General features: G+C 38.2%; 1 protein-coding gene across 4 annotated transcripts in view; it reads left to right on the top strand.

The window, feature by feature from the left end:
* The window catches only part of FBN1 (fibrillin 1), a 160,265-nt gene that overhangs the window by 45,192 nt on the left and 98,860 nt on the right, over positions 1 to 16,213 (top strand). For all 4 annotated transcript variants that reach the window (XM_027466792.3, XM_027466790.3, XM_072043639.1 and 1 more), the window contains 2 exons: positions 11,427 to 11,624; positions 14,941 to 15,066. In XM_027466792.3, coding sequence (XP_027322593.1) covers positions 11,427 to 11,624; positions 14,941 to 15,066 — 324 coding nt within the window. The remainder of the gene's footprint in view (positions 1 to 11,426; positions 11,625 to 14,940; positions 15,067 to 16,213) is intronic.

The raw sequence follows: 16,213 nt of genomic DNA, 5'->3' as shown, positions 1-16,213 counted from the left end.
ATAAAACTTCTTTTGTACCTCAGATGGAGGTGCAAGTATGTGAGGGGGCAACTCCATGGACATGCATCATCCTTATCATCCTTATTCAACAGGGATATTCCTCCCACCCTCTTTTTTTTCATGAAATCAGCAGTGCTCTGCTGAAGCACACAAAGAAGAGGCCAGAGCTGTTCATTCCCCTCTGTGCCATAATTAGGTATTCACAGACACCTGGTTTATTTACTGAACCCCTGATTCCTTTCTCCCATAGCACCCAAATAAAAATCACTTATCTGATTCTCACTGACATATGTTCTGGAGCACCACTGTTATGCACTCAGATAATTGAAACTATTAATCCCAGATGTTCTGTGCATTTACATTGATAAATTTCAGTGACTGTCAAGTCAAAAAATAAAAATCACTGTGATTTATGCAGAATGGAGGTGAGAGAAACCTTGTTTTTCAACACAATCTCTAAAATAAGTAGTAAGAAATCACCCCAAATGGTACAATGATCGGTTCAGTGCAAACTGAGGTTTCCAAGAGTTTGATGCTATTCCCTGTGAGCATATTGTTAGTGAAATACAACTGGAGTGTGTCACTTTTGGTTGAGCCAGTATGGGCTAGCTTTTGGAAAGAGGCCTTTGATGCTGGGTGGATCTCTCTCTTACTGTCACCTCCCAGTGATGGCTGTTTTCCGTGTGTGGGTTTGCATGTGCAATCACAGGCAATGGGATTCCCCACAGAGTCGCAAGATGGTTTAGGTTGGAAGGGATCTCTGGAGGTCATCTTGCCCAAAACCCTGCTGAAGCAGGGACACCTAGAGCAGGTTGACCATGTCCAGACAGCTTTTGAAGATCTCCAAGGAGTGAGACTCCACATCCTCTCTGGGCAGTCTGTGCCAGTGCTCCATTACCTGGACAGTACAGAAGAGGTTCCTGATGCTATGACTTCCAGCTTGTGCTCACCACCTTTTGTCCTGGCACCGGGCCCCACTGAAAACAGCCTGGCTCTGTATTCTTTGCACCCTCCCTTCAGGTATTTATGCACATTCATAAGATCGCCCCTGAGCCTCCTCTTCTGCAAGCTGAACATGTCAGCCTTTCCTGATAGGAGTGGTACTTCAGTCCCTTGATCATCTTGGTGTCCCTCTGCTAGGCTCTTTCCAGAATTGTCATTGTCTCACAAAAGTCAGTGAGTCTAACCATTTACTTGTATTTGAGACCTGGACTTCCTTCTGGATGTCCGCATTTGGGTACCTAAAAAGCCATCATGTCCTTTCTAATAGGGAGGAAACAGAAACCTGGATTTAAGGATTTAAACTTTCAGAGCTTGAATGTTAAATGTTCAAGACCACTGGCTGTTTCCCAAGTTTTCATGCTATGCCACATATTGGAGGGCAAATGAAATCTTAGTCAGTAAAGACCTTTTGCTCTTCCTACCTGCAGCATACATGCAAGAAGAAAATCTGACCCTAAGTGTGCTAATGGTCGGTTTCTTTTTTATTTCTCTCCTTTAGGATACTTAATTATAATTAGCATTGTATTTTGTTACTTCTTGGGAAAAACAGACTTTTGATATGGTTTTGGCAAAGACTATTTAATGGAGAATTGCCATAAATAGTTTTTCTGATCTTTAGATTAAAAATGTAGTATATGCAGAAAGTCCTCAGTCATTTGAGGCCAGTCATTCATTGACTGGAGGCGGTATTCACCTCCTAGTTAGTGCTATGCAAGAACACTTCTCCAACCAAGCTGTCAATGAAGAAGGGAATGACTTTACTTCTTTTCATTAAATACTAGTATAACTGATGTTCATTGTCTCTTTCCAATAAATATAGAAGCCTATAAGCTGTCTGAATATATTAGATTTTCTGCAGTTCATTCACAGATAGCAACAATTTAATGCTTTAGTAGATAATACAGGAAAGCAGTAAAGAAGAGAGAACCATAGGCTCTCTGAAAACCTGATAAATCAAAAGACCAGAAGAATGGCAACTGAGAAGTAGAGTCCATAGTGATATCTACAGGATTATACAAAAAAAAAAATGTATTTTGGTAGGTGTTATAGATAGATAGATATGTATACACACACACCCGTTTACATACACACAAACACTTAAAATTATACTTGCATAGCTGAAAATACTTGTCAGTCAAGATTAGATCATTTGCCTTCTTGGAGAGCGACGCTTTCTACTTCTAGAAATAGGTATTAAGTACATGTGATAATTGCAGAGTTATGGCATGTACTCTATAACATTTCAACAGAGATACTATCAGACTTACAGAGTTAACTAGTGCATGCTATTACCGTGTTTATTTTTGGAACCATGGTCTTAATGTGAATCCCATATATGTGGTTATGCAAAATGAGACAGATTCTTGTCATGATTATAGTGGTCTACACACAGAGTGATGCCACAGTTTCATTGAGGAAGGAGTCAGATCCTTTAACACAAAGGGTTGCATGGTATTTCAATTAAGTAGTTGATGTGTTTCGCTGCAGAGTTTGAAGTGACACATTCGTGTCTGAAGTTATTTTGGTAATTATCAGTTTAAATTTGTAACACTTTATGAGATTTGAGGAGAGTATAGTTCAATGATGAAGGAAAATCATAGTTAAAATATTTCTGTGAAAATCAAAGTCTTGTATGTTATCACTGTTCTTCAGATACTTTGAATGCTTTAAACTGGTTATTTACAATATAAAACTCCATATTATAAACTTATTCAAAAAAGAACAGTGCAAGTTATTTGAAAGTCTTCAGACTAGTAAAATAAATAAATCAATATTTACATTATATCAAATCTGTCATAACTAAAATCATAGCTCTAAAACTACACATACCCAAGAAGTACAGAAAATACAAAAAGCCAGGCCAGTGGCTGCCTGACCCTTTGGTCAGGGAGCTGGCAGCCATTTGGAGACGAGTATCTTCACAGGAACATGATCCTTGCTTGTGTTGGGTGGAAGCTTTTCCACTGCCATAATTTCTCAGGAGTGCTGGTCCCTTTCAGTTATGGAAAAGAGAGAGCTTTCTTAGGACAAGCTAGATGATTCCTGGCAGCTGTTACAACCAAGTCAGAAGAAATTGTCGATTGCTCTAATTACCTCGTTAAAGAGCTGCCAGGACTCTAGAAATTCTGCATTGTGTTAGGACCACAAACACTTGTCCATGTGTCATTATGATAATATATACTTACTGACACCCAAAACACCATTATTACATTTACTGCTTTCCCTTTAAGTTATCCACACTGAAACAGAGTCGACTTCTTGCCATTCCTGCTGTATGTTTACTCTTTGTATTTCACTTAGCTTGAACAGTGAAATTGGCTCTCTTCCTTCCTCTCACCTCCCCTTTTTATTTATAACCCGTCTTTGGTCCTGGACTGAGTTTCATTCCAGTGCTCTGCAATTGTATTTTGTTTCATGACACTGCAGAGAAACATTTACATTAAAAAAAAACCCACACACAGTTATTCCTAATATATTGTACCACTCCTTCTTTTAAAATATGAGCAGTATGTCTTTAAATGCTGCATGTTGCATTGTCTGAAAGCATTTGCCCTTTCTTTGGATGTCACTCTATTTAATATACTATAACTCATTAGCATCTATTTTTCTTACGCAGTTTGCTCTACTTTTGGATAGTCTTAGCTATTTTATAGTCAGTGTCTTCTGGAGCCAAAGAGAAAAAATCTACAGAGCCCGTCTACTAGCTTTGTCCTTACCTTGTTATTTAATGGTTAATACTTTGTGGTATGTTAAGACTGTTATTATAACGTGGCACTTCTTAAGAGCTCTACTTTTTAAAAAGTAGTAATAAACTTCAGCCAACTTGTGCTTTTTAAGTGAAACTTCCAGAGTTCTTCAACTGAATCCATTCTCCTTAATAATCATCCGGTCTTGACAATAAATATGTCACCAACGTTAGTTACTTTTTTTGCAAAAAGAGAGATGGAAATCAATTCAAAATTTTATTTCATTTTTGTTAGCCTGTGAAAGAAATTGGAAAAATTAAAATCTGTGAAGAAATGTTCCTTTGTAGCTTACATAGCAAAGTAGGGTGGGTAAGAGTTTGTCAGGTAACTGATTATTCAGAAATGAGAAGTTATTCTGCATTTAGCTGCATTGCTTACTGTTTTCTTCATCATGGAAAAGAATAAAATGTGGTAACAATTTTCTGTATTTGGACTGCTGCCGCACATAATTGGGAACAACAGAGCTAAAGCCTTGATTTTGGTGAAATGCTTAGTCTGCGTGTTGGATTAAAATGTGTGCAACAAATCACTCCAATTCTATAATATTTTTTTGAACATTATTATTTTTTATTTTATTACTGTAATGTTATTACTTTTCAGTCACAGACTTCAAGAACTGGGTCAGTTGCAAGAACAAAATTGGCATGAAAAAGTTGTATATTTGTTCTTGAAAATGAATTGCCAAAATACTTTTTTAAATGGCCAGCCTGAATTGTTCTTTATATCCAGTGCAACTGATAATGGTAGTCTGATGTGGTTAGCAAACTGTTATTTAAAAGTCCCGTTCTTTAACCAGTATCCTAGGAAGACTAGATAATATTTGCTAGATAGACATGTTAAACAGATCATCTGTGCAGAAAGTGATTTGTGAAGAAGCTTACGGAATGGAAAATAAATTTGGGCTGAAGTGTGCCAGCAAGTCAATATATGAGAACAATTTGCAACAAGCAAAGGTGAGGAAGACATGCAGAAATGGGGTCATCAGATTCATGAATGAGGGGATAATATTCCTAGGTCTGGAATATATGAGGCTGGAACTAACTTTTGTGGTTGACTAATACAGAATAAAGAGTTATGATACCAGTGGAAGCTATTTATTGCAAGTGTTGGATATGCCTCCATGGATGTTTTTTACTCTCGTTAAAATAATGAGAGGCAACTTGGAGCACTGATCTGTCCACAGCACAGCTGTGGTATTTTGAGCCCTTCCTGCTGCCAGATTTATACCCCTGCCAGACAGTGCTGACTGAGTGCACTCTGGGTCCCCAGCTCCAGTGACATTGCAGCACTAACCAGTGTTAAATCTCAGCAGTTCAAGTTCTGGGCTGGACTGTGCACTGAAGCAACCAAGAAACAGTCTTGTTAATATGTGAAACCACCTCTGGCACTGGAAAGCAGCAGACAGAAGTGACATGGTGATAATTTCTTCACATACCACAGCTAAATCCACCAAGCCTCATTAGTAAGAAGTTTTGGACATTGTAGGAAGTAATGTTTAAAATGTTTACAAAATTTTGTTTTCTTTCCTTCTGAACACCCTCAGATATCTTTGCCATGTACTTTCCAGTGATGACACATTGTGATCTGACTGGGATGAGTAATGGTGTCTGACTGGAGGGAGGAGGGGACAGGGGAGAGCTTAACAGTGAGTAATTATTTGAGGAAATGGCCCATGTGGAAAAAAAGTGTTGGGATTGAATGCATTTATCAACTGGCATTTCCGTCTCACCTGTGAACTGAGACTTACGGTATCTGAGTTTTTAAATGGTTGGAAGTCAGTACATCAAGCTAACATGGGAACGTGGTGCTGTATGTCTGGTCTCGATTCAGTCTGTGAAGCGAGATATGTGGCCTGTCCCCTATTAAGAAAAATGGAGGTAAATAATTGTTATCCCATGGGTTCCTGACAGTGGTCATTCACTTTTCTGCTTGGTGCTTAAAAGCCATGAAATCCTGTATAAATACAAAACATGATTTCATGATAGCCTACACACAATGGAAAGGGAACATTGGACAAGTGCAAATAGAGTCCAAGCACATTGGCCTTTCCTATTCCTCTGGTAAAGTGGCACACGTGAGTTTGCATTAGTGTCTTGGGAGTCGTATGCGTATAAAGCAGTCTGTTTATTCCCTCTGTCCTTATCAGGAGATTTTTGCATAGAAATACCTAGAATCCCTTGAAAGGACATTTGGAAATTGAGCCTGAAATGCTGAACCTCTGTTTTCAGTAACTCCCTGTGCTATGGTGTTGCTTACTGCTGCAGTGAGCGTGGCCTTGCTGTGTTCTGGTGCCACTTTGGAGTCTCCCTATAATTCTTGGAACTTTACTGCAAAAAAAACTCATTTTGGGCACAATGCATCTTGCCTCCTGAGATGAGGCAGAATGTGTGGTATTTTTCCCCATCATCTTTAACTGCATTTCACACTCTGAAGAGTGTGAAATGATGGAAGTACAGTGAAACATACAGTGAGTGAAGCAGTTTTTTGTTTTTTTTTAATTGTCAGCAGTGTAGTTGTTAGTGTACTGAAGTGGAGGTATTGTATGGTTTCTGATCCAGTCAAGGAACATGGCTTCCTCAAAGAACTAAGACTTTCAGATTTGGTGCTTCTCATTATATCCCTACTGCTGTGAGGTCACCATTTATTTCAAATTTTGTATCAGAGTAGCAGACATACATTTATTCAATTCCTAGCTTTTAGACTTGGGAAAATGATAGGAGCTCTGTTTGTGCAAGCACAGCTGGATCAGCTTAGAATCTCTGATGCGGGTAAATGAGATTATGTGTGCATACTTTTAGGATTCATTTAAGATTCTTCATTCATGGTTCAGTGAAAGCTAATTTTATAAAATACTGTCTTTATGTCTCAAAAACATAATTTGCTTGATGTGATTTTCATACCTTTCTTACTGGTGACGCTAGAGTTGATGCATTCAGAGTTCCTTTCTCCCCCATTAATTTTTGCTACATGCAAGTGTCCCATCATGGGACATTTTTGAAAACTCCTTTGGAACTCCCATCATCTGTTTTCCTGATCCTAATTTTTGTTAATCTGAAATTTGTGCTTCCCTCTTGTACTTTAGGAATGCCATTGAGAAACAGAATCACTGTAAAATTAATTTTTCCCATTAGAAATATGTATTTTGTACAACTGAAATAAAATAAAGTTGAAATTTACCTCTTAAATAGTTGAAGACGCTCCCTTCAGTTGTTTTTTTCCTTTCACCTTCTTCTGTCTTTTCTGTTCAGTCTGTTACATTTTACAGAGCTTTTGGTGACACCATTACATGGGAGTCTATAAGTGTGGTATCTTCCTTACTGAATTGGATAATGATAGAAAACATGGTCCAGGTTACAAAAGGTGTTGTTAAATAAATCGTAAAGTAGACCTGCATTTCCTTCTGAAAAAAATTGGTTGATGATCTGGTGAGCAGTTGCTTTTGGCCAGTCTTACAATTAAGTGACCTGCTTCGCTTCTGCTTCAATTTTTCTCTTTCTTTTTCTTCCTTGCAATACAGCACTAGGCAAGTTATGTGGTGCAGTCTCCTCCGTCTATCTTGTTTCTCAATAGACCATAGTAAACCCTTTCTTGTAGTCTCTCCATTCAGTTAGACTGGTGTATTTAGTTTCATTTGCTACTAAAATATGAAGATAATTTTCCAAATACCTTCTTGGGTGTAGAAGCACAAACTTGTATCATGGTATCCATAACTCTGGAGATACCTGAAACTTTATTTACCTATGAAGTTGTGTACTATTGAAAGGATTCTGCTACTTGAAAATCAGACTGGCAATCTTTTAGCTAGCATTATTCTTTGGTTGTTTGAAATCAGGTTCCAAATGAGCATCATAGTAAGGTAAATGCTGACTTGCTAGGATCCGATCCTGCTCTCTCTGCACTTACTCAGTTGCAGTTCATTCTAACAGGGCTGGAAGAGTCTGTCAACCTCTACAATAGGTGGTTATCAGTTTGTGAAATCAGCCTGTTAATTTAACCATCAAGAACTCTTTCTAGGATGTTTCTATGGAATGAATTTTGAGGAGAGAGTGACCATAATTTCATCCAGCATCCTTGCACTATCATAATTCTTTAATCTGTATTCCCTTAGTTCAAAATTATATTTAAACCGTATCTTAACATTAAAAAATGTATTGTTCTTGAAAACAGAGGTTAGCGGGAGCTGAAGGTTTAAGGGTTTTCTGAGTTGAGGACTTAAGAAGCGTGCATACTGTAGAAAGTCTTGCACTGACCAAGTGTTTGAGTCTCCTTGGTGCTGTCCAGCATTACTTGGAACAATTACCATTATTTATTGCTGTACTTTGTTTTGGTCAAAGCCTTCCTGTGCTACACATTTCAGCAGCCTCTCTGATGGATTTAGGAATATAAGGGATCTTTTGAAAGGATAACTAAAATTATCCGGTCATTATTGCTAAAACAGGAACAAGTTGTGGATCAAAATGCACCTTGCTTCTTTCCCTTGGACTTAATAAACAGGATTTTATGTGGTATACACCAGCTTCATTCCATTGCCCTTGTTTTCTTTTTGACGTATATGAACTTAAAGTGCTTTCAGTTTGTGCTGTTTTCTCAGTTGTCTGAGGCCCCCTGGGGAATTATTCCTTGTAGAAATAGCTAAAAAGTATGTGAAGATGCAGATAAATTTGTTAGATAACCGTGATTAATGCCTTATTGAAGGCTGCTTGCACATGCTGAAAATTGCATTAGAAATTATGTGGAACATTGGAACCATCAGTTGCACATCTTTAAAAAATAATTTTAGTAAATTAATTTCAAACCTCAACTTTTTTTTTAGCTAAAGTAAAATTACTCTGGAAAAGTGCAAATTTTTCTGGTAGTATCCATGCCTCTTTTTTCAGCTCCTTACTGATCACTTGGAATCTTGTGTTTGAGCTTTACTCATAAAGTAGTTTGAGTAATCATGAATGCATAAGGGAATGTTATTGTAACAAAATAGAAATGATTTTTGAAGCTCACATTCCACATCCGTGCTTTGTAACATAGGCCTTATGGGTTACAGTGTCTTCTGAAATCAACATAATTCATAAATCTGAACAGTTTTAAAGAAGATGGTGTAAATCCAAGGGTACCTCATTACCAGCTATACTATTATATTTTTATTCTGCCATCATTTTAACGGAAACACATTTCCTTGTTGTATGCCTTATTCTTTTAATATGTAATAGATATTAAACACAACATTAGGAATACTTTAATTTTAGAGCTCTTTTGATCGGATAATAACAAATAGGAGATGGATTTGCTTGGTTTTGAGTCCATATTTGTCCTACTTCTTGTTACTCAAACCTCAGGGAAATTTGCATGATTATGAAGTGAACTTCATTGGGTTCACAATATTTCTAAGTCATTTTAGCCACTGATAAGCCATTTATAATTTGAAATCAAACAATTGTAAATGCTGATCCATTCATAACATAACATAAAATACAAGATGGGCTGTCTGACATTTGCTTCCCACTGTGACAGAGAACAAAATGCCTCCTTTTTTAACTGTCTATATTTAAACTGTATAGGGGCAATCTACAATAAGGGATTTCATTCTTAGGAGGTGCGCTGGAGGTTTCATGTTGCCAACACAAGACTGTGGTGTTTTTAAATAAATTGTCATCTCTTGTTTTAATATTAGGAGTTCTAGTATGAGGAGTTTTGCATACAGTAAAGTAGATATCTGTTGTAGACCTTGTTTTGTGTTAGGTTGAAGGAATGATCTCAGAACTAAAATTTTTTGATTGATTAGGTGTAATTTGTCCTGACTCACTTGTATTCATTGTAGGCTGAAGAAATATGATAAAGTTAGTAATACTGTGTGATTCCAAAGCTTCATTTCTACGATGAGAAATGAGAAAGAAAGCTGTGTTAGTTTTGACAAACGCAAAACAAGGCCATCTAACTAGGAAAATGAAGGTAGCTACAAAAATGCATAAAAACAGGAAAAGAACTGGAGAGAAGTTGTAGAGCAGAAAAATATGGGAATTGAAGGGGTAGAAAGAGAAATGCCAACCCAAAAAAATGTTAGGGTGATGAAATGGAATTTAGTAATCAGAGGTAAGAGAGATTCTGACCCATTTCAAGATGAATCTTAACAGAATTGCTGGGGAAGGCGATGGAGAAGTGTTCAATAAATGTAGCCGCACTATTTGGAGGGGATAGGACAGAAATTTTGTGTTAGCAATCCAATAGCATATAAGGATTACATTAAATCAGGGGAGACCGGTGTCTCCCCTAATATAAAGTCAGGCAGGCAACTCAGGAGGACTCTAGAGCTGTTGGCAAGCTGTGCAATTACAGAACCGTAAAGGCCAAAGCTCAGGAGCTCTGTTTGGCTAGTGCAGTGAAAGACGATGAAAAATGCTTTTATAAATACATCAAGAGCAAAATGAAGATTAAGGAGGATCTCCATCCTTTACTGAATGTGAGGTCACTGATAGTGAGTGGCATTTAGTACAAGTTTATCAGAAATAATTCTTTCAAATTAATTTGCTGTCCTTCCTGAGAGGATCATGTTTAATTGTTGAAGATAGCAGTAGTAATACAGCACTGTTTTATGGCATATAGGACTTGTGGTCAGTTTCAAGGTGCACCTGGTTCGGGGAGCAATCCTGGAGTACTTGTCTGACAAGAGTACTGGGGGGCAGATGGAAAAAGTGTCCATTCTTACTTCTGCCCTATTTAACGCTTTTTATCAGTGGTTTAATGGAAACATCTTACTGTTAACGTTTGGAAGTGGCATGAAAATTGAAGGCATTTATAATGTCATCTCTACAAGGCAGTGTGGATTGCTTAGTGACCTTGGCTTATGCAGCTGGTAACTATTTCAGTACAGATGAACGTCAGGCTTAGAATTTGCTGGCTGTGCTTACAGGATGATGGACTCTGTCCTGGTGCACCATAACAGAAAAGCATTTTAGGGTCACTTGTGAAGAATTAGCTGGAGTGCGCACCCCGGATGTGCAGGAGACAGCTGAATTGGCAGTACCACTGTTTGGTTGTTGCCCTTGGAGGATGGAACAAAATAAAGTCTACCACTATTTTATTAACATCTTAGTTTAATTCTTTCTGTTGGATAAGTGGCCTGTCCTACCATTAAACAAATCAAAGCAGATGTGTTCCACGTGCCCTCCGTTCAGCTGTAGGCAAAGCTTACCCATGTATCTGGTACGGCATATGCCTCAATAACAGTGAAAGCTGTCCTCGAAAAACTTCCTGCAGTCTGTATTCTTGTCCCTTGAGACTTATTTGAGAATAACACTTGTGGAAATAAACATATCCTAACTTTTTATCAGTATTATTTTAATTAATGTGTTGAATATTTAAAACAAAGTAGTGTAAAGACCTCCCAAATAATGTTACTAGAGATTAAACCAAGCTGCAAAGGGGATGTGGAGAATCTTAAATATATAATACCCCTGGTAAAATAGTCACAATGTATTCGTGGAGCTGTGTATTTTCCTTGGATTTGAATGAGAAGTAAATCTGAGAAAAACCTGTAGCAGAGCACTGCTAAGTGAAATCATTGGGGTAGCAGGGAATTTATGTGCAGAAGACTTGCTTAAATCTTGTTGCTTTATTGTAAGTTATTATAAGTTTTGTTGTGTATTTTTACTGTGATGCTGATTACATTTCCTGTCTTTGGCACAGATTACAGGACCGGCCCTTGCTTCACTTTGGTAACCAACCAGATGTGCCAGGGACAGCTCAGTGGAATAGTCTGCACAAAAACCCTTTGCTGTGCAACTGTTGGGAGAGCGTGGGGCCACCCCTGTGAAATGTGTCCTGCCCAGCCGCATCCCTGTCGCCGAGGCTTCATTCCAAACATTCGAACGGGGGCCTGTCAAGGTAAGTTAGCAGCAAAGCTTACCCGAAAGCTGCTGAAATTGTTACTGGATTAATCTTAATTGAGTTGCACTGCTGTGAATAACCTGTCCTAAGTCATTCTCGGCTATATGTGTGAAGTATGGAAAAACGTTGTCAAATGCATTACTTCATGATTCAGTGAGTGTCTGATGTTCAAGTGAGTACATTAGTAACTTAGGTCATGTGAGAGCAGCCAGCATCTTAATGAATTTCTCACTGCCAGCAGCCCTTTCCCTTGGTTCTGTAGCATGTTTCTCAGAGTATACCACTCAGCCATTCCACGGAGGATTTTATTGTGTTTCAAGAAGTGCTCAAAACATGCATCAATCTGTGGTGATACTGTTCCATTTATCTGGTGTGGGATTTTTTTAGGTAAAATTTGCTGGGTTTGGATTCATCTTAGGTGTCTTATCTCTTGAGCTACACTGCTTCAACCTGGAGAAAAGTGCACATCATGACATTTTCAAATGCCTTGTTATACTTATTGTAAATTTTATACAATTTTGGAAATGCATTTGCATTTGTTTCAAATCGTAAAATCCACCCAGATGTTGCTTACTTCTTTCTAAGCATGCCTTGCCATAGAAAGTCCTTACTCTGCTTTTGGCTTTTATTCTAGTACTTCCAGCTGTATAAATTCTTTTATTGTCTGGATGTCTGGCAGGAAACAGGAGAAAGTTAACAGGGGCAGCTATGTATTAAACTGATGTGGATTATAAATTCCCAGGGCCGTATCTTTGGGACTAGTTTATTTCAATCTGTCTAACGTTTTCTAATAAGTTACAGTATTTTTTAAAATAGGGAAGATAAAGATTATAAATCTACAAGTAATTTTATTTAATCATCAAATTCTTGTGAAGGACTTTAAGACATTCCATTGTATTAAAAAATGTAGATATTTGTCGCAGGCTAAGTCCTGGTTGGTGCCTGCAGACAGGCATGGTGAACTTCAAGATGGGCATGTTTGCGTATGCTGCATGTGTACGTATTCTGACCTCAGCCAATCTGTTCTCCTCTCACTGTTAAAAGTCAGAACTAAGTTGTGCAGAAATCTGTAAATTAACATTTTGGACAGTTCTGAGATTTTATGTGCATAAATATGTGGCCCACACCCCTGACCTCATGCCACACCTAGTTATAGCCCACTTGTTTGTGTCATGGAAAAGTTGCGGTGACCTCTCCGATGGTTTTGTGCAGTTCACAATAAGGCTACCTCTGCTTGCTGCACATTTCTTTGCATGCAGCTACATTTATGCTAATCTGTATGCAGTGCCAGCACAGTTTTGGCCATGTATATTTGACCTGTACTTTCCAGTTTTCTTTTCTCTTGTAATGTGTTCATAATTTCAACAGATCTGCTATGGAACCACATATTAGCTTTATTTTTCATACAATTGTACTAAATCCAATCCTTTTGAAATCAGATAACATCCATTCAGACTGAAGACATTTCAGGGCTTTCACATCCATATTCAATCTAAGTAAAGAAAAGCAGGTTAAATAAAATCCAGGTTCTCTGAAGAGAAAAGAAACCATTATTATTGTGTGGAGAAATCAGAAGAAATAAAATGGAGGGGAGGACACGTTTATTTTAAAAAATAAATAGAATATCACTGCCTACAGTTTGACTTTGTCTGACTAAAAGTTAAATTAGTATTACAGATGAGATTTTTTAAAGATACAAACTATGAAAACGAAAGACAAAACGTGGGATTTTGAAACAGACATTGTGACTCAGGAGCATAAGTTCTATTTTTTTATTTTAAATTCAGGGCAGTGCCATGAAGTCTGGCTTGACGGTTGTTATTGTAGCACAGCATTTTGGTTTAGCTCAGGTTCCAGCAGCAGTGTGACTGTGTCAGTGGGTGCTGTGCTGATTGTCTGTGCCTCCTAGCGCCTGGGTTAGCTCAGGCACAGCACTGCTGTGGCTCTGCTGTGGCACTCAGTGACCCAGTTCATCACCGGGGGATCTTTACATAATGCTCTGCAATGTGGTACAGATATGCCCCATGGCGTTGCTGAAACTTCCTACTCGTGGCTCCCAGGGAAATTGCCTCTTGGCCTTTTGTACAGACATAATACTTTGCTTTTCAGACTGCAAGACACATTGCAGCTGACTCTCTGGGATTTATACAGGGAGATTGGAAGGCATCATCTCCTTCAGCCTGTGGTCCTGTGTAGAAACTGATCCTAGCTTGAAGCCCAAGATTTCAAGAAATGGGGTTTTGCCAGCAGCAGCTAGTACCCCTTGGGAAGCTGTGTGTAAGCACAGGTGTTTGGGGTGCAGAGTGGTGATTGCTCTGCTTGCTCCCAAAGGACTAGGGAGCCACAGACACAGGGCAGCCCTCAGGGGACTGGGAGCCAGACCTCCCTTGTCTCCTATGGCAACGTTAGTCCTCCTCCTTTAATCTCTTTTCTCTAGCTATTCCTAAGCCATTGCAATACTTCTGCAGCTTAGTGATGACACACGTTGTTGTGCTAAAATAGCTGTCAGGCCAGAAAGTGGGGCTTCTTGAAAATGTTTGTCTTGTGTTTCCTACCTACCCTGTGGTACTATCTTTGTCATTTTTTTCTTAAGTGACAAATTAAAAGCAAGAAGAGGAAAGTAAAGGAAAAAGCTATAAAGAAAGAAAGAAACAACAAAAAATAGACAAAGCTATGAATGTCTAAGTAGGTGATTAATAATGCCTCTGGAGACATTAATTATGGCTATGGAACTCCTTGAGTCAAATCCTAACCACAGCTTAAGGTCATTGATGCTGAACTTACTGGAGTGTGAGGAGTTAATCATTTCCATCAATAATGACCACGCAATTCCCTCTGCGAGGCCTCTCCATGCACATCACACACTGCTCCTCCACTGATTTGGGGCTCCTGCATCTCAGCACTCAGGTATATGCTGTATGGAGTTGCCAAGATTTTCAAAGTTGCAAGTGATTTTGGGTGCCCAGCTTCAGACACTTTAAAGGAACCTGGGTTGTGGCAGGCTGTGTTCTCTGCATCACCATTCCCCAGATGTTTTGGAAAAACAAAGCAATAACAGTTAGATGTTTAATGTCTGTAACAATAATAACCATGTAATTTCTTGCAGAAAATATTTAGATTACTGTACTTAATCATACTTTGCATAGAGTAATTACAAAATTAGTGTCTGACTTCACAAGCAAGTATCATAATATTATCATGGGTGAATGATGGATGTAGGCATATTTACTTTAATTTCTATCTAGACAAATTATTATGGCTATTCTTGAGAAATAAATTTAAAGTGGGTGTTTTTTCCTTTTTTATATGATAGACGTGGATGAATGCCAAGCCATCCCTGGGATCTGTCAAGGGGGAAATTGCATTAATACTGTTGGATCTTTTGAGTGCAAATGCCCAGCTGGACACAAGTTTAATGAAGTGACACAAAAATGTGATGGTAAGAACTTTCAGAACTTTCTTCTGCAACTAAAGGGGGGAAGTCTTTTTGGGGCCAACTTTGTTTAGGAGTTTGTTACAAACTTTCCAGTCTCTTTTGCCATGAACATGCAAACAGCATTCTTCACAGCAAATATGAATAATGGTCATTTCTCCTTCTAAAACAGAGAATCTTAAATATTGGCCCTGCAGCTTTTTCCAGCCTTTTATTCATGTAACATTTTGCAAACTTAAAGGTACATCTGAAACAAGTTAAACATTAAAGCTGAAAATGTTTTTAACTGATATGTTACTTTAAAAATGCTTGAGGCACATGTCTCTCTGTGGATCTTTTAACCAAAAAGTATATATGACTGGAAGGTTCAACACATCCCCACCTACTCAGTTAAACTGTATGTGACATTAATGGGAGTTTTACACTGCTGAGTGAAGACCACAGGACTATGGTCTAAACTCATCCTTATGGTTGCAGATATTAAAGAAGGGCAAACATTTTGTCTTTCCTTATTGGTAATCCTAATTTGGAAGTTTAGCAGGTGCTAGATATTAGCATTGAGATTTGCACTGCATGATTATTGAATCTTGAGAATTTTTAACCGTGATTTGATAATGGTTTTTCTTCTCTGTAGTGTAATAATCAGGCATAGATACTGCAATTCTAATTTTTGAGGGGAAAATCTGAGTATTAATCACTGGCTTCTTTACTGTCCCACTGACTTTGGCGGCAGAGGGTCTGTCCTCAGAGTATTTTCTGAATGTCCTGCTTTTCTGTTACTTGACAAGCATTTAGCACCTTGCAGATTAAGCCTTCAGAAAGATGAAATGATGAAGAATGACCACTACAGCTTAAGGTGATTGTGAAAGGGAGGTGTGCATCCACCACCCTTTCTTATGTCAGGTGCCTTTAAGGAAGTACTCAAAATTTTGTAGTCATTTTGGAAGAATTATGACAGTCTTTCAAAAGGAAAATCCGTATTTCAAGAAAAAAAATCATAATTCAATTACATGCTAGGGAAAGCAATTTCAGAAGAGTGTGTACATAGCATGGCTTTCATATTGACTGCCAATGGTTTTGGCAGAAAGTAGCCCAGCTTCAGGGTAGAACAACATTACAAGTATTTCCTTCAGTGGATGAAGTATCGAGAACA

The sequence above is a fragment of the Anas platyrhynchos genome, chromosome 11 (genome assembly GCF_047663525.1).
Source record: "Anas platyrhynchos isolate ZD024472 breed Pekin duck chromosome 11, IASCAAS_PekinDuck_T2T, whole genome shotgun sequence".
Taxonomy (NCBI): domain Eukaryota; kingdom Metazoa; phylum Chordata; class Aves; order Anseriformes; family Anatidae; genus Anas; species Anas platyrhynchos.
Note: the sequence above shows the minus strand (reverse complement) of the source record. Positions and strands in the feature narration are given on the sequence as shown.